The following is a 19,787-nucleotide window of genomic DNA, read 5'->3' on the forward strand; positions in this document are numbered from 1 at the left end:
ATCTTTTAAATTTTTCATCGGATACTTGTAACCTTTCCAATTCTAATAATCTATTATCCCGAATTCAGTTAGTCTCGACGTTATCTGATTAACTCGTTTTTTCAAAGCCCAGTTACGCCGGGCCTAGTAAGTGAAATACGTCTTGAAAATTCGTGATTCGGACATATGTATTTTACTTTTATGCTTAATCGCATACGGTAGTAAAATAGTACTAAAAGCAATGCACGCAGCCTTAGAGTTATTCAATACCCGATAGTAGTAATTGATATCCGAGCCCTTTGTGTAATTCAAAAATTTCTTCTCCGAACCTATCCATAATTTTTCGCTTTCGATGAAATTTTTTTCGGCAACATGAACGTAAACTTTGTACTTAAAGTAGTGTAAGTCTTGTAAGTTTTCCACTCGATAACTCTCTGAGCCCGACATTAAGGCTGATAAGGTTCCTTCTAATGCAGGCCTCAAAATGAAAAATACCACGATCGAAATCAAAAACACAAAACGAATGGAGAAATCCTTCATTGGTGTCATTATTCCACCGTCTAATATCATTTGAAAAATATCTAATAATCTGTATAATCAGTATAATCTAGGATGATACCCAGTGTAATCTTGTTCTTATCGTGTAGTTAGAATTTTTTTTAAATTTCACTTGTCTGAACTTTTTCTTAAAAATTTTTGTTTCTAACGAAAATTCAAAAAAAAAATTAAACCTATCTTCGTCGATATTTTTTAGATTTTCGTAAAAAAAAAAATTAAAAATTTCTCGATGATTATTATATTTGATTTTTATTAGTAAGTGATCTCAACTATGTTTACTTGAAACAACTGCTTGTTCAATCTGAACACTGCGTAATATGCTTTATTTCATTTTTTATCTCAATCATCGTAACTCATTAAATGTCATTAATATATAACTTAAAAATTAATAAATAAATTGAAATGAATTATTCATCTTTATAAATTTTATTTAATTGAAATATTTACACCAACTTGTTCATCATTAATAAGTTTTTTCCAAGATACCAGACTTTTTGAGTCTTACTGAATAATTGATAAATCAGTAAGTAAAGAGGTTATAATTTTTGAAGTTTTAATGTCGATTAATTCCAAGAAATTAACAAATTAATGAATTTTCACAGGACTGGAAATATTTATCATCTTATTTTATTTAAAAAAATATTTATCTGTGATAATTAAAAATTTTTGAAAGTGATGGACAAGAGAGAGTTAGCATCGTCTTCTATTTTACGCAGTAATTAAATATTATTAGTTATTTTTTAATTTTAACAAAGTATTAGATAGTAAATAATGAATTATTAAAGTTATAGCAATTTATAATCAGTTATATTAATTCCGCACATTGTTATAGTGTTAAAAATGAATCACGATAATATACGCTTTAATGAAGATAAATACCAAGACAAAAGTCATTCCGCAATACTGAGCCGTGGAAAGATAGCAGAGGTCGGCTCGATGAGTGAACAAAAACATGATTGGATGGACAATGATAACATGGACAATGAAACCGATAAAGTGCAAGGATTAATTTATCTTGACAAAGAGAACTCTGAAAGTGAAACTATAATTATGGATGATTCCGAAAGTTACTCTGGAGACAACAGCAATGTCGATACTGATGATTACCTAATCTATCAAAAATCTAACATCGCTGATTATCTTGTCAAACAAAATGAGTTTATCAACCTCTCTTACTATGTCGAGAATTTCGAGTCAATAATTAATGAAAAAATCGGAGCTGAAGAGTGTAATGAAGACAATTATGACAGTAATCAAATGTTTGATGAAAATGGATCCAAGTATCACTGCAAAAAGTGCGACAGGACATTTGATGTCTTCAGTAAGTGTATTTAATTTTAATTTTTATTATTTATTATTTCTTGAAAATTATAAATTATTTTAAATTGTACTTCAACAGAATTGTTTGAAAAACATATACTTTACCGGCACACAGAATTTAAGCGTCACCAGTGTAAAGAATGTGACTATGCAACTAACAATTTGTCACACCTGAAGCGACATATCAAGACACATGCCGAACAGCATATCACCCACAACTGCTCACATTGCAATTTTACTTGTGAATCTTCGCGTAGTCTCAAGAAACACCTTTATACTCACAACAATGTTCGTCCTTATAAGTGTCCTTTTTGTCCATATGCGAGCGTTACTCTCAATCATTTGACTCGACACAAGCTCATTCATTCCTGATTGTTCTGGACAATTTATATATTATTTACCTTTATCATAGTTTACAATCTGCTTTTATTTAATAAGACGTGTTAATTAACTGTTTAAATATTTATTATTATAAGTTAATCGGAGATTGATAGACTTTATAGAAGAAAAATTATGCATGAAGAAAAATATGAATAATTATATTATTAATCTAAATGAAGATGAAAAATTGGTTTGAATAATTTTCTATAATATTTCTTCTTAATAACAATGTGTAGTAAGAATTTAAAAAATTGACGTAGTTATTTGTATTAATGATTATGATGTTTAATTATTGTTATTTATAAAGGTTTTCAAACCCCTTGTAATTTCAAGTGATGCAATCAGTTTGACCGTATAAACAATGGTTGTATTAAATATATTCTGTTTTTGTTGAAAATGAATAGACTCTATTAATTCCATAACAAAATTTGCGCTAGAAATTTTCTATTACATTTTATTATGGTGCCATTGCATTCCTGGATTGTAACGAGACTGATAAATTTTATCAATTCTGTATGTTCAACTTATTTATGGAAAAATAAATCTATCAGTTCACTATTTCAGTTACAAAACAAAAATACACTAAAGACTTTGTTGCTTTGAAAAAATTTTTAAATTCTGTATAAGTATTTCTTAAAGACACGTCTTTTATATTATTTTCTCTGTAAGTGTACTAAGAGCAATTTTATTTTCTAGTAGATAGGCCTGGATAATTTGGACAATGGAAAAGTGAATGACTATGCGTATTTTAATAATTTTCGATTCTGCGCGTTTTATGTCTACATAGTAATGAGCAGTAACTCAAAGAACTTGGTCATTAGGTATACTCATGAAAAATATCTATGCAGCGGAACTAAAGTTTGTACATTTCAATCGTCTACCTACTTTGATACAGGATATGTCGTTCGAATACAAATAAAATATTTGCCGGTATGACCTCAAACGTTCATCAACTCATTGATTTTTCAACCTCAAAAGCAACACGTGGTCAGTGAAAAAATATCACAAATAAAATAAGTGCAGTTTATCATCCAAAAGTGTGTGATTACTGTTTTTAGCGATTAATCGTGTAATTAAAAATGAAATTGCACGAAGAAGTGATTGATTTTGCCGGCGAGCCAGGTGAAAGTAAAAACGTGGAATTACCCGAGTCTATTGAAAGAGCAGTGGAGCTAAAAAATGAAATTTCTAAAGAAACTCCAGTAGAAAACACACCTGTGGATTCTGAGTTAACTGCGACAGTAGAAAGTGGGGATTCTCCAGTGAAATTAGTGACGGATGACAAAAAAATAGATGGCAACAACAATCCTTCAAAGAAAGTCCACAAGAAGAAGATAAAAAGAGGTAAGAAGAAGAAGCACAATCAAATTAAATTGACCAGTGAAGAAAAATTGAACAGTTTAGAAAAGTCTGAAGCTAAAGATGCACCAGAAGTTGAGTATGTTCAAGATTTACCAGATGTGAGTGACTTAGAACCAATGTATCGTCAGTTTGCTTCAGTTTTTGAGAATTTCCGATTTGTCAAGCCTGAAGAAGTTACTGAGGAGTTTCAGCTTCCATTGGTTACTCCAATAGATGAGCCAGCGAAGGATTCTGATGACGAGGATCAGAAGCAGACTAAGCAGTCAGATGAAAATGAAGCTACATTATCCAATCGAAAGCTTAAACAGTGCTTACGTCCTAGTATTGCCCGGTTAAAGCGACAAGTGAGCAAGCCTGATGTTGTCGAAATGCACGATGTGACTGCTCGAGATCCTTTTACGTTGATACAACTGAAGGCTACGAGGAATACAGTTCCCGTTCCAAGACATTGGTGCTCAAAGACAAAGTACTTGCAGCGCAAAAGAGGAATTGAAAAGCCGCCATTTGAGCTTCCAGATTTCTTGAAACGTACTGGTATCTCAGAGCTGCGAGCGACTCAGCAGAGCATTGAAGCAGATAAAACGTTGAAGTGCAAGATGCGTGAAAAAGCAAGGCCAAAAATGGGCAAAATTGACATTGAGTATGAGAAACTCTACGACGCGTTCTTCAAGTGGCAAACTAAGCCCCGGCTGACTATTCACGGAGACCTTTACCACGAGGATAAAGAGTTTGAGATGAAGTATCTGGACAAGAAGCCTGGTGTGCTGTCTAATGAGTTAAGAATTGCTCTAGGAATGCCTTCGGGTCACAATCCTCACAAATATCCGCCTCCATACTTTATTCAGATGCAGCGTTACGGACCGCCGCCCAGTTACCCGGATTTAAAAATTCCTGGGCTGAACGCGCCTTTGCCAGAAGGGTGCGCTTTTGGGTACCATGTTGGAGGATGGGGCAAGCCTCCAGTTGATGAAGCTGGAAGGCCTTTGTACGGAGATGTCTTTGGTGTTTATAAGGAGGATGAAGCTGAAGAAGTAGATCGGAAGCTATGGGGTGAGCAGGAGTCAGAATCGGATGAAGAGGAAGAAGAAGAAGAAGAAGATGACGATGACAAGGATAATGACAATGAGGAAGCTGATGATACCAGTGGACTTGAAACGCCGCTTGCTGAAAGCGTGGCAGCCAGTGACTTTGAACCAACGGCTGAGGACTTTGCAGCTCCTGATGATGCGATCGAGTGGAGAAAGAAGAAGATTGAGAAGGAAATGGAGAGCCGCGATGTTCATTCCTTGTACACTGTGCTCAGTGAGCGCAAAACTGAAGGCTTAGGGGCCAGTACGATGGGTAGCACTCATGTCTATGATATGACTGGTGCTGGTGGTCAAGTTCCTCCCTCGGTTATTGCTGCTCGAAGAGGTGCTTCTGGAGCGGAGGATATCAAAGCTAAGAACAGTGTTGAGCTTGCACTGGATCCCAGTGAGCTTGATCTCAATCAAGAGGCCATGGCTTCCAAGTACGAGCAGACCATGCGGATCAGAAATGCTGATTCCAGGCAAGAAGACATGTCCGACTTGTTGCAGGAACATTTGAATCGGCAGAAAGGTCAGAGCAAGAGGAAACAGCTCCAAACTTCGGATACCAAAGCTGTGAAGAAATATAAAGAGTTTAAGTTTTGATGTTTTTATTTAATTTTAACGTAATTGATGTGATTTTTTTAAACATAAGAATTTTAAGAATTTAATGGTGTAAACCTGAATAAATTTTATCAATATAACAAATTTTTGTCATTTACTTTTTTACTTGGTATCAGATTTTTTTTTTTACGACAGTACATAGAATATTTATATTCTGGGGGACTTTATCAGCTTATTGTATAAATATCTACAATTTCTCCGCCTACGCTCAACATATTGACTAACTCGTCCATCGAAGCAACGATTAATATCTCACCAGCAGAAATTTATAAAATCCAACGTTTTAACGGGAAGAAATATTTTTTGAATTAATTTCTTTTGAAAGTAAAATGAAGTCGGTTTTATTGATGATTGCCTTAATTCGGGTGGTATTAATGAGTAAAATAAGTTTACCTCAAGTTCAGAACGAATTAATGGTTGTAAGTGATATTTTGGTGAGTTTTTGGTTTTTAAATACTATGTTATACAATTATGTGAAATAAATTGTAAAAATAATTTATTAAAAATTTTTTAAGGAACACATATTGGAAGAGTGTTATCCTCACACTAAAAATATTATTATTTTTAGACAAAAACGTTAGAATTCTTGAAAAATTGAGTCCAATTGCTACGACGTTAATAAGTTTTTCATCCAACGACGTACCTTTTTATTATTTAGCAAACAAACGAGCAGATAAGGAGCCAATAGATATATTTATTTTGATCGCCGATTCACCTTAAAAATTAACAGATCGTCTCTCGGGAATGAAGAAACTTATTCAATTTTATGACATTAAACCGAAGTTATACTTTATGTTTGTAACTCACAAAGATAATTGTTTACTCGATGGAACTCTTTTCACTTACACATTTGACAGACACCCATTAAATTCGTTTATATTTTGTTATAGTGCTTTTGATGATTTATTGATTTTTACTTACAATTTGTACATAAATTTAACACATAAACATTCGGATTTTAAATCTTTCGGAGAATTTTACTACGCATATTACAATAAAGGTAATATATTAAAATTATCAACACAAAATTGAAATAAATATTTCAATAAAAAATTATTTTATTTTTCATGAGATCTTCCTTACTTAGTTGATAATTTGTTATTGGTTTGCAGATAAATTATGCAGAGATTTAAATTTATATGATACAGCCGAAATTAGAGGATATTCTATAGCAGTAGGGTTTGATTTAAAAGACGGTAAATTTTTGAGCGAAGATTCTATCTTAAGCTACAAAAATTACACTGATTACGTAGATGGATACGATGGGGAATTTATAGGCGCAATTCTGCAAGCGTTGAATGTTAAAATAAAATATACTAAATTGCAGCGTGGTGATGTGATTTTTCAAAACTTATTTCGCTCCGGCCGCTACGGAGGTGGTTATTTCTTGTCTGTGTTTACTTCGTTTGCGCCAGTTCACCTAATTTTTCATGATCCGGGTCAATTAACGCCTCTTGAAAAAATTTGTAACTATTACGGAGTGACAACTGGAGTATCATTGATAATAATTTTATCGGTTGTTTTCATTGCAGTATTTTTTTGGGGAAAAACAACGTTATCATTTGCATTTTTTGAAATTTTCCTCCTTTTGATTAATACTGAAATAAAAATTCCGATGAAGAGATCATCAAAGCGTGTATTTTTTTCAGTGATTTTTCTGTATTTTTTGATCATCCATGCTACTTTTGTAGGATATTTGGCTGAATTTTTGACCAAAAAAGAAAACCGGCCAAGTGTTGAAACAGTAGAAGACCTTCAAGATTCGCAGTATAAGGCAGTACACGGTTCACATGTGATAGAGCGCTATTTTTGGGATATTTCATCACTTGATAACATCAATGTAACTTTTTCATACCCAGATATAGAAGACTCAAAATGTAGAGATTTAATAAAGAATGATACATCAGTTGTCTGTGCAGACGATCCCAAAGTGCTACTAGACGAAATTATTTCATTTAATTTATTGTATTCCAAGAGACCTTTCATCCACCAGTACAGATATTTAGCATATACTGAAAATTTTCCGCTATTGTCACAATTTGATAGTGTAGTATTGAGATTACTGGAGACCGGCTTATCCGAGAAATGGCGAGAAGACTCTATTGCAAATAATGTTTATAAGCTAAAAGTACTAGATGCTAGATCTTCGATTTACTACCGGCCAATTGTCATCGAAGATTTGTATTTCATCTTCATTGTTTTATTTACTGGATATGTGTGTGCAATTATTAGTTTTGCTGTTGAAAAGCCATCCAAAATACAATTGATTTTTAGAAACAAAGTACGGAAATTTCATGAAAAAAGACAGTGTAGAAAATTGTACCGAGCATTGAGACGGATAGCAGAGATTGGGTTTATGTTTATCCAGCACAGAGGAATTAATAAGCGATTGCGAATTTAAATAAATTATAAAAATTTAGTACACGCATCCTAATTCTCTCGATGATAATTTTATAAAATAAAAATGTAGTCACGCACGTCAACTTGTCTATTAAAAATTTGATATTTATCGTGGAAAAAGAAGGCTTAACATTAAATATTGGTTTTTAATAAAATATTCACTCTATTCACTGTTCAACTTGTTTAAATATCAATCCTACGTCATTTGATTCATAAGAATACTATACGTCATTTACAATCAATAAAAGTAGAAGAATATTAACATTTCGCATTAAGTGTTCAATTTTATTCTTGTAACAATACAAGCTAGTTCTTATTACTTTACCGAAAAGTTTTTTAAGCTGTAATAGTGAATAAGTGTTGAACAAAAATTCACAACTCCAATAAATTACCATGAAAAAAATTATTTTTCTATCTATCTGGATAGTAATGGTGGAAAATTTTAAAATTAAAGTTACAAATACTGAAGCTTCTGTTCTTCATGATGTTATAGTAATTCTATTATAAAAATTCTTCTTATACACATGTTGCATCCGTAATTTGTTTAAAATTTTTTAGAAGTATAGAAAATTTTATAAAACAATTTGAAGTGTTTTACTGACTTATCTAACACCTGTAGCAAACGTATGATAACAAATGAGGACTGTAATTGATGGGGAAAGTGAATTAAATTGGTTTAAAAATAATTAGTGACGTAAAAAGACACGATCATGATATTATGTCGTGAATCGAAGTTCAATCTATAAAATTTAATTACATAACAACAATTCAATGTAAAAAAATTTACAGTAACAATATAAAATATTGATTGCCTTTTTTTACGACACTTCAAAAATTACTTTAAATTCAGAATACCTCCTTAAATATAACTAATTATTAGTAGATTTCATAGAAATCTAGCTATTGAATTGTCTTCATGACGGAACTTTGGAAAAATTTTGTTATTTCCTGATTTTCAAACAATTTATACTGTTTAAAAGTATATGTATGTATGAATTAAATATTTCTTCATTATAATTATTTCTATTAATTTTATCTGGTCAATTTATCACCTATCTAAGATAAAGATTATTTTTAGAAATTATTTTAATTTTCAAAATCAATTATTTTAGCAACAATTACTTAGTTATTAGGTACGTGTAATTACATGCTTTTCTTTTACATCAAAAAGAATTACTTAAAGATTATAAATTAAAGAATTTTCGTTGGACGATATTTTTCATCATGTGAAATATGATTTTTTACAAGAAATAATTATTTATAAATTATTATATCAAATATGCACGATAAAGATTATTTAAAATAAAAAATACTGCACAATATATTTTTTTCACAAAAACAAATTATTTAAGTAATACTGCATTAAATATAAAGGATAAGACCTCGGCTTACAAATCCTAGTATGTAATTTAAAAATCATGAAATCCTACAAAAGACGCTTAAATCTACGAATTAAAAGTTCTTACTCGAGTTTCAGTATCAATTTTCGTAGGCTTATGTCTAGCTTTAAGTACCAGATAATGAATGAAAATTTCCCTCGAATTTTACGCATACTGAAGGACTAACGACAGTCTGGTGGATTAAAAAGAGGGGGAAAATTTTTCGAGAACATAATGAATAGTTTAAGGTAAGTACAAGTCATTTCTGATTGTCTAGTGTCTGGTAGACAGAGTCTTGTGGGCGTTCTGTTTTTTTTTTTTTTTTCAAAATTTTAGATATTACAAAATAATTTTTATTTAACTTGATTAGAAAAAAAAAGTGCGTTACAATTTAGTTTAGAAAATAAGTAATGTAAGTATCAAAACTGATAAAAATTTTTAATGTGATGAAATAGTGCGAAAATTAAAAAAATTACGGAAATTCAAAATTATAATCTTGAATTATTTCTTCAGTTTTAAAAAATAAAGTTTTAAAGAAAGTTGACAATGTCTTTTGTACCGTTGTGGAAGAAATATAAATACATATACGATCTACCGTATGTCGAACGCGTGAAATTGTGCAGTATATTGAACACAAGTAGAAAATGGGAAGATCTTGCTGGTAAGAAGTAATTTTGTATTAATGAATAATTTTTTTTAATATAATTTAAATTCACTAAGAGAAAAAAATACTTGTTTTGAAAATTTATTTATTTAACACAAGAATTAATATTCTTGAAAATTTTTAACACTTTAATGTATTGTCTGAAAAATTTTTACTTGTTCATTCGTTTACTTCTAATGATATAAACAGATATTGATAATATTTTCTTGTCAAAATTTTAATATATATTGAATCATTCAATTTAATAAATTCTTGAGTCAAAAAATTCTTGTCTGAACATCATTTTTAGACAAAAAAAATAATTATTTTTGATTGTTACTTATAAAAACAAGGCAGGGGGATGCAGTTCAATATGCAGATAATCGAAGCTCTCAGGAGAGAAGACGACCCGGTAGATAAATTGTTGACTTTGTGGAGTGATTACAATCACACGATTCTTGAGCTGTTCATTTTGCTGAGTAGATTCCAGCAGACACAAGCAGCCGATTTATTGAAGCCTTTCGTTGACGAGAAATATTATCATGTGTCAGCGAAGAAAAGAAATGACCTTGCTGGGTCATTGTTAAATTCGTTGCCACAAGTATCATTTGAAGAACTAACTGCAGCGACAGGCGGCTGGAGAAGGGATAAAATTTTGGGCAAAGGTGGTTTTGGTGTAGTTTATAAAGGTATTTACATGTATTTATTTATTTATTAATAAACCCGACAGCTCAATGGCCAATTACAAGGTTACAAAAAATTAATCTACGTAGCACGTATTGCTAGCAATTATAATAACATTGCATTAAACAAAACACTGACGAATCCGATTTTTTACGAAAATTTTCAGGTATGTGGAAGAACACAGAAGTCGCAATAAAGAAATTAGGCCGAAAGGAATTAACTGACAGTGAAAGTATCGCACTCGAGCAATCATTCAGAGAAATAAGGATTCTTCATTCACGGCCTCATGAGAATATTCTTCCACTGTACGCGTTCAATCTCAGTGGACCTGCTCCTTGTCTCGTGTACAAATTTATGGCAAACGGGTCGCTTGATGACTGGCTGATGCTTCATGATGGTAGATCCCCTGCTCTGACCTGGCTTCAACGTCACAACATCGTAAAAGGCATCACCAGAGGGCTGCAATATCTGCACACTATCGGCGAGAGACCTCTAATTCATGGAGACATAAAAAGCGCCAATATTTTGTTAGACAAAAATTTTGAGCCCCGGATTGGAGATTTCGGTTTGGTTCAGGAAAAACCTAATGAAGATTCTCCTCAAGTATGTTACTTCATTCTTAAAATATGTAAAATTTAGGCATGGAAGAAAAGTGCGGTCAAAATTACGGGAAAATTTTTTAAATTTACATTTTTAGAAATGTAATTTTTACACACAGAAAAAAATAATTTATTGTGTCTAAAAAATTTTTAGGAAGACCAAAGTTATTTTGAAGGAAAAAAAATTTACTTGGCCCTAGAAAATTTGATTTAATTTGATTTAATTACGAAAAATCTAAATTTAGATGGAAAAAAAATTTTTAATTTACATAAAAAATGTAAATTTGCCATTTAAAAATTGATAAATTTTTTTTTTTTTTAAATTTATTTTTCTATTGTTTAGGTTGAAAAACTGCAAGGAACCAGAGCATATTTACCAGAAGATTTTTTGAGAACAAAGATTCTTTCCACAAAAGTTGATGTCTACAGCTACGGTATCGTTTGCTTGGAAATGGCGACCGGGTTGACAGCGTACGATTCCTCCAGATCAGAAAACAAACTACTCAGGGATTATGTTAGCGCTTGGAGTGATAGGAATAGCTTCGACCAAAGAGATAGAAAAGCTGGTGATAAAAACAAAAAAATATTTTACCACTTATTTCAACTGGGGAGATGGTGCTCCAGTAAGTTCGCTAAAGATAGGCCTGAAATGGAGGATGTTTTTAATGAATTGGATGATATATTATAGTTAATTTTTTACAAGTAAATGTTAAATATTTTCATTTATAATAATGATAATATAATATTAAATTATACTGAGAAATTAATCTAAATAACACAGCAAGTATAGAAACAAATTAGTTGTAATAGATTTTATTGTTCAAGTAGCTAAATCGTTTTGTAATGGAATTAAATTGATTTTTTTAAGGCAAAAAATAAATTCTGTTATCACAAAAAAATCAGCTAAGTAATAGTAAACAAAATAATTTTGTTATAATAAGAAGTAGGTATTATATTGTATTAATAAAATCACTATAAAAAAAATTACTAAATTGTTCTATATTAATGGATTGACTTGAACATTTTCTCTTTTATAGAACGTTATTTTTATTGTAAGAATCAATTTTAAGTAAAATTAAAAAGAATAAAAATTTTTGGAATTCATACAGCCCTCTTATTAGAATAAGAATTTACAATAATTTTTTTCAAATAAACCACCCTGAATAATAGTTGTAATCAAATTGCCGAAAATCTACGGCCGCAATTTGAATGCAAGTTAACAATCAAACTTGTTGTTAAATTTCCTTTCAACTTTACTTCAATTTGACGGAAATTTATAGGTAAAAAATAGGTAATCGCTTGCTTTGCCAACTCTTTCCGTCAAGTTTGCTTCAAATTGCGGACGTAGATTGGCAGTAAGTTATAGTTTTATTTTCTACTTATCAAGCATAAATTACCTTCCGTAATTCGACTAGTAAGCTGTACAACTGACAGTAAGATACGACGATACCAAATGAGCAATAATTTTTATGCAATTCCTGTTTTATCTTACAGATGGCGCTAGCCAATGGTTTTCCAGGAATAGCATCAAATGACGTCACCACGGATTTTACAGACATTTAAGATATATTCATGAAAAAATATTTTCTTAATTAAAACATAAACTTTTTATGAATAATTAAATTATTTTAATATGTCTGATCCTAGATAATAAAAAATCAACTGATTGAATTTAAAAAGACAGTAAAAACTGTAGTAAAAAAATGATCTTTACAGCTTGAATTTACATCTCGTCATCGAAATAAACGCGTCTTTATCTACTTCCACGAATTGAAAAAGTAAAACTAATATAATCTTCCGATAGAGACTTGACTATCCTCAATAAAAAATTTTTTGCCACTCAACTAAAACTATAAAACTCATAATATAACTCGATATCTTACGTAGCTTGGGCTTATTTCATCACCAGCTCTCAGAATAAATTCACAACTACTGACACATCAAGTACCCTAGATCCTTTAGTACTTTTCTAAGTATCTTCTCCTTTCTCTCTCTTTTATAAATCTTCAGTATTCTATTCAACAGACGGTATCTCGGTCCTATCATCCACGATTTTATGTTTAAGCGTACCGCCATCCAGACCTGGCTTATAATCAAATACCAGACATCAAATGTGTCCGCATGTCACTATCACCCAGAGCCAGAGAAGATTTTCTTAGATTACGTCTATCGTCTCCTGAAAACACATGCCCTAGCTCTCCATTAACGCTAAATGCATCCATAATCGAAACCCATAATAAACATACCCATGACTATTTAAAGATAATCAGAGATCAGAGCCTAAATATCAACGCAAGAATCACAGAGTCAATAACTAAAGTTTCAGTCTCATGTTCCAGAAGCATAAAACCAATCTGCGTGTATCCTGTCACGATTAATCTTCAATAAGTGGTTTCAAATGCTCGAGCAATTGCGATCAAATAATAAATTCAATAGACTCTATTCTTGATCGTCCACTGTATGGATGGGAGCTCGATTTCCAATATATGATTGGAACGATCCGTGGTCGCTTTAATGATACCAGTAGAAGTCCATCATTATCATTATTATTTGATAATATATGCCTTACACTGAAATTATTCTACATCTGGGATTTAATGGCGCTGAATATTAATACAAAGTGAAAATTTTTTTTAGGAGTGTTGTAATATCAAAACTAATTGAAAACTTTTTTTTTACCAATATGATAATTGATAAAAAAATTAATTATTCTATTTTGAAATTAAAAAATTTTTATTTTGACTACTTTTCTTTAAACCAGTGAAAAAATTTTCAATTTTTTTAATCTCTTTTTTCAAAGCTGTTATGATACTTTTGCATGGAAATAAAAAAATCTTACTTCAGTCGCTTGCTGATAATTTATTGAACCGAAAAATTTAAAATATTTTTTTTTTAAATAGCTTATTGTTGAAATTTTTTCATAGGCGTTAAAATTTTTTATGAAAAAAATATCCATCATTTATTTATTTTTTTAAATTTCAAAATTTTGTAAAAATTAATGAAACTCACTTTCAAAATTTCTTCATTAGTTCTACTATTTTTATTCAATAAATAATAAACCTCACTCAAAATAAAATTTTCTTTATTCATAGCCAAAATTTCAACCGCGATAAATCCTTCAATAAAATCAATTTACAACAGAAATAATTAAAATACTCGATCGATTTGACTACCATCTCAGACATAACTAAAAACTCAATACCGAAAGCGTCATAAAACTGGATTACAGAATTACCAATCAAAATGAAAAGTTCAATGCAATTAGCGTAGTTTGTAGTTGGATCGAATAGCAGGACGGTAAAAGCAATTTAAAGATCAGGTGGATGCATCGAGCATTACAAGTCCGTAGGTAAAACATAAAACATAGGGAGCATGAACAGCTTGAACTTGCAACTCGGCCATAGTGAGTTGTTCGGTGCCTGTGAAGCCGGCACGTGCGAACGGAAAAATAAGGGCTGGAAACTGGAGATATATAGATAGATGTCGATGTACATAAAACGGGAGGCAGTCATTTTGATCATTTGATGGAATTGGCTGGGTCTGCTCTTGCATCCCATCTTGAATCGATAGGAGAGCGAACCAGGAATGAGAAAAAGGAATCAAGGAGATGAAGAACCCGAAGAAGCATATAGTTTGAACGCCATCAGGCATCAGGAATCAGCCATCACCGTGTCTCTCGGGTACGAGTGAACGTTGCGCCCTGTGGTTACTTCAATTAGGTGAAATCGTGCTCTCTGCTTCTTTATCGACGCCGATCCACCAGCAGAAGCACCAGCTTACAAGGGAGTAAATTCACGGGCACTAACCCATCGCACAGATATCCCCAGTAAGAGCTGAGTCCATCAGCATTATGCTCATTCAGATATGAGTTTAACGTCCTACACTCATATCTCCACTAGGAGAAGTAGATGCTAGCTGATACCAGGTACTGAGTTATTGTACCAGTAGTAGTCTTCTGGGCCAACCAGATCGCGCTAATTTACTGATACGTGATCCTACCCTTTAGATTATCTCAATCGATGACGATACACCGGTTGTTATCGGTGGATTCTCTGTTCAGAGTCCATCCATCCACTCTGATGGTCATCTATTGATCATGGGAAAAATTTACATTCCAAATTACTGGGTTGCGGTAATCACGATGACATTACGGGAAATTTGCTATGAAATTGCAGAATGGTAAATTGATTGTGGAAATTTAAAACTAAAAAAAATTGCACTCTTATTTTTTTGTGCTTTTAAAATAATGCATTGCTGGTGAAGATGAAAATAAATTTTGAGACAAATACTTTTGGAACTGGCAAGTTAATTTTTGCACTTTTTAATGTTTTTTGTAACGTACTTTTTATGCTTTCATACTAAATGATTGTGTTCAATTATGAATTGAGTGAAACAAATAGAACAAATTTTTAATTAAGTATAATTCAGTTAAGCCAAGAAAAATTAATTAGTTTAAGAATTTTTCTACTCGATTTATGGCAAAATTCTTAAAAATTATGAATCCTTTATGAAATTTAATTTTTTAAATAAAAATAACTTTCATAACAAATTTGGCAATAAATCATTGTAATTTTCTTTAAGACAAAAATTAAAAAGAAAGGAACCAACTAAATTTTATGAAATTTTTTTATGATCAATTATAAATTCCAGATTATATAAATTTTGATAAAATCTGCAATCCGTTTTTGGAGTATAAAAAATTTATTTACATTTTTATAAAAAAACATAAAATTAATTATACAATTTTTTTCTTCTTCCCTTTAAAATGAACTTTTTATCAAAAACGCCTAGTATCTCATAAAAAGCATCACAATTCTAAAATTTAGAAGCATTAAAATCGAAAAGTCCCTTAATAAGGTCTAAAGACCACTCCAGCATTCACACCTCCATAAACCATCTCGAACAACCACCAAAGTTTCAATAAAAAACTAAATAATAAAAAAAATACAGGCAACTTCTTAGAAGCAGAAAACGCAACAATATAAACTCAATAATCCAAAGACAAATCGAACAAACGTTTTCAACATTATACACTATTTACAATTCTAAATTTCAAAGTTTCGAACAATCGATCACCCGAAGTAATTTAAACAAACTCATATCCATATTCTTCAGAAGCAGACGTTTAACGTTTATAGAAATGTATGATGGGTTAAAGAGAAACTATGACACAAGTAAATCATCCCACGCGTATCGCGATGGGCGGCCCACACCGTTGGTCAACGAGTGTTTATATATCAAAGCTAGCATATTATATTATACACATTCACATATAAATATAAATATAAATATAAACATAACAAAACACGGGCATTTTGGGATAAATAATGGTGCTGGATGGTTTACGTGGTGAGACATCGGGGGGTGTAACACTAGGACCCGCAGGAGATGCTATCGCTCCAAGAGAAAATCTAGTTACATATATATCGAGCACACACCACTCGAGTGTGACGATGATAGCCATGTTTTAAAAGTTAACGACCACACGCCTTCACCAATTTTGTTGTTACCCGCAGACAGACAACAAAGGAAATCTATTTAACGTTATTTTAAAATATCTTTGTATGTTTTTTCTTTAGCACCCTTAGCACCTGTGTAGTTTGTCTCTTTCGGATAAATTTAAACTCCAATATATTTTCTCATTTACCAAATAATTTATGTCTCAGCTTTCTCACTCGAATAAATCCCGATCCCGAGTAACATCGTCAACCTCCACTTATTAACCCTCCTGAAACGTATATAAATACATAAATACATAAATATATGTATGTTGTGTCTTGTATATGAGTAAACTAACACCCCATGGGGTGATCCTGTGAGGGTTTTTAAAGTACGATTGAATACTTACCTTTTAGAGATAATAAATTCCCGTGGTTTTTGTGACAATGTTTTTATTACGATTTTTTTCTAAACATGCTTGTGTATAAATATCAAGCCCACACGTACTTCGTAGTCACGTAATTTTTTTTTATATTCAATATGTGTTTATGAAATAGAATGAGATCTATTTATATTTCAAACGCTTATGATTGTATATATTCTGGTGATCAGCCCCCCTCCCTCTCCTTGCCGGCCCGGGTGTGAGCTCAACAATGGGTAAACCATTTTTAAACGTTCCCTCCAATCAAATGGTTATAGGATAGCTTTCTTAATGCTTTTAGTTATTTATCACTTCGTCCTTGCTGACGTTTTTCAAAGGCACATCAAATACCGAGACCTTGATAATAGAGTAACGATGACCATGGAGACAACTAGACAATGCTTCATTTTTTAGCAACTCAAGCTGTTTAAATCTTTATTTCTTTTTGTAGGACAAATACTTTCTTGGGAAAATACTAGTCGTTAGTTTTAATTCATTTATTTTTGGAATACTTTCAATGGAAATAAAAATCGAGAATTATAAAATTGAATCAATTTGATGTAAAAATTAACTTATTAATATAATTCATCCGAAAAATATTTTTTCATGTAATTACATAAGAGTTTTGGCTGTATATAGTTTTATACAGTGTTATGTAAAACTTAAATTTACACCGAATCAAAAATAAAGAGATTTCGCTAAAAATGGCTAATTTATTTCATAATTAATGTTAACTAGAATAAGGACTTTCTTTCTTACGTTTATTTATGTCCAAAAATGTACAGAAGGTTGATCTTAATCAATAAAACATTAAAAAAAAAAAAAGTACATTTTCGGATAATAAATCATCACTGTTACTTTAAAATTTTTTTTTTCTAAAGCAGTAGCAGATTTTTCAGCCGTAAATTATGATTTAAATAGTAAAAAAAAAAAAAATTAATTAAAGCGCGATAGTACAAATCACAAAAAAAGTAATTAAAAATTTATAACGCACTACTAGTACGTCGGCTGATGCAATGTCGCTTTTTCATACTTACATTTATATTAAAATTTCTTCGATGACTTTTATTTGTATTAATAAAATTTTTTTTCGTTATTACATTGGTAAAAGTAATAATAATTTCTTAAAAAAATTCAAAAAAGGTTTCGCTTAATGTATCAACATATTAAAAAATTAAATTTAAGATTTAAAAGTTTAATTCATTGTATAAAGTTTAGTACAATTATTTATCAGGTACAGAATTTAAAATTTATTAAAAGTAAAAAAAACATAATCGGTAAAAAATTTGTTTTTGCTAATGTTTACCACTTAATTTATTTTTAAAAGTACACACGTACTTGAGTAATTAAATATTGGCTCTAAATTAATGATTATTATTTTAAATCTTAAAAACAACCTACCATTTGCATAAGAAATATAAATATTCGTTATTAAATTTAAATAAACACATCAATTTCTTGAGAAAAGAAAAAATAAAATAAAAAAAAAATGTCTTAAAAACAACCCACCAGCAACATATGTAAAAATGCCGTAGGATAATTAGATAACTCGAGATTGAATCTAGAAGATCACAAAAACGGCACTCGACACTCATAAATCCATAACACACATAACTAAAAAATTTAACCTATATTATATATAATATATAAAATAATAAGATAAGAAACGTATATAAATACATTATAATAGTCCCTTGGGAGCGATGTCTGCTACGTGGGAAATGTTTTATTTCTCAATTCTTACAAAACTCCGGTACAACATATACACAACACTCGAAAAGTCGAGAACTCTATTTAGTTGGTGAAAAAATCAAGACCGCCTTTGATCTTATGGGAAAAATTGTTAAGTATAATCCACTTTTAGAGGAAGCGTTTTATAGATAATAGTTACAGTACCTTAACTTTTCTTAATTTAAAAATAAAAATAATAATGATAATAAAAAAAATAAAAAAAAAAGTAACTAAGCTACAAACGGGATTTTTTATTTTTATTCTGGTGAGTTTGAGTACAGGGCTCCGATAGACGACACGTGCCACTTGTATCTGCTCTTATCGTCCTCGAAAAAAACAGTGGCTCTGGTTATGGTGTATAGTAAGTTTATCTGTGTATGTAAAAATTTACCCGGCATAATAGCTCGCTACAAGCTGCACTTGACATCACGATCATGATCACGATGATGATGATGATGATGATGATGATGATGATGATGATGGTGCTCTTATATTCTTAATGCTTGTACTCTAGTGGCACCAACTGGCCCCCGCCGGTAAGATTAGCTCGTTGAGAACATTATACACTGGTATGGCTTTCTCCAGCATCCTCAGAGCTGCTTGAGAATGTTCTCATTATATATCCTAAAAAAGTTATTTGCTTCATATTCAGTCTTTAGTTTTCGTTATACTCGAGTTATCTGTTCGTCGTTTTCATCCTGGTGATATGATATGGATGTATGTACATCCACATAACACCCGCCAGTAAAAGGAGCTAGAGTGCGGTAGTATTTGATATTGATAACGGAAAATGATTCATTTACTCATTTTTGGTTTATCTCAATGTTTATTACACTAAAAAAAAGAAAAAAATTTTTTTTTTATATATATTTGGTTCAAAAGGAGAAATTTTTTTTTTTTGGACAAAATTATTTTTAAAGGTATAATTATTATTTAATTTTAACTAAGAAAAATATCTAATTTTCTTTTTTTATTTAAAACAAAATGATATTTTTCGAAGTGATCTTAGTTGAAGATTTTTTCTTTTCAATCAAGTTAATTTTTTTACACTGATAAAAGGATTTCTTAATATTTAAGAAGATCTCTTTGTATTTAAAAAATATTTCTTATTAGTTAAGAAATATTTCTTAAATACTAAGAAATGATTTTTTAAATTTAAAAAAATCTTCGTAAATGCTAAGAAATCCTTCTATCAGTGTA

At 30.9% G+C, this 19,787-nt stretch overlaps 3 protein-coding genes and 1 pseudogene across 4 annotated transcripts; all 4 read left to right on the forward strand.

Annotated features, from left to right (window-relative positions):
• The first annotated feature begins 41 nt into the window (after positions 1-41).
• LOC141535973 (uncharacterized) lies at positions 42-2,968 on the forward strand. Its single transcript, XM_074256164.1, has 2 exons — positions 42-1,858; positions 1,937-2,968. The coding sequence occupies exons 1-2, from the start codon at positions 1,378-1,380 to the stop codon at positions 2,227-2,229; spliced, it is 774 nt and encodes a 257-aa protein (XP_074112265.1). The 5' UTR covers positions 42-1,377; the 3' UTR covers positions 2,230-2,968.
• Positions 2,969-3,169: 201 nt separating this feature from the next.
• Positions 3,170-5,375, forward strand: LOC141535971 (splicing factor 3B subunit 2 pseudogene; annotated as a pseudogene).
• A 244-nt stretch (positions 5,376-5,619) lies between these two features.
• LOC141535972 (uncharacterized) lies at positions 5,620-8,708 on the forward strand. Its single transcript, XM_074256163.1, has 2 exons — positions 5,620-6,291; positions 6,404-8,708. The coding sequence occupies exons 1-2, from the start codon at positions 6,036-6,038 to the stop codon at positions 7,690-7,692; spliced, it is 1,545 nt and encodes a 514-aa protein (XP_074112264.1). The 5' UTR covers positions 5,620-6,035; the 3' UTR covers positions 7,693-8,708.
• Positions 8,709-9,358: 650 nt separating this feature from the next.
• Positions 9,359-11,898, forward strand: LOC141535685 (pelle-like serine/threonine-protein kinase pik-1). Of its 2 annotated transcripts, XM_074255760.1 has the most exons (5): positions 9,359-9,482; positions 9,584-9,731; positions 10,067-10,402; positions 10,564-11,000; positions 11,340-11,898. In XM_074255760.1, the coding sequence occupies exons 2-5, from the start codon at positions 9,617-9,619 to the stop codon at positions 11,682-11,684; spliced, it is 1,233 nt and encodes a 410-aa protein (XP_074111861.1). In that variant the 5' UTR covers positions 9,359-9,482; positions 9,584-9,616; the 3' UTR covers positions 11,685-11,898. The 2 variants fall into 2 exon arrangements, with proteins under 2 accessions (XP_074111861.1, XP_074111860.1); XM_074255759.1 differs by having other exon boundaries at positions 9,391-9,731.
• Positions 11,899-19,787: the final 7,889 nt, after the last annotated feature.

This window comes from Cotesia typhae, unplaced genomic scaffold (assembly GCF_013202065.1).
Source record: "Cotesia typhae breed Kobodo isofemale line unplaced genomic scaffold, CoteBio_Ctyphae scaffold_152, whole genome shotgun sequence".
In the NCBI taxonomy this organism is placed as follows: domain Eukaryota; kingdom Metazoa; phylum Arthropoda; class Insecta; order Hymenoptera; family Braconidae; genus Cotesia; species Cotesia typhae.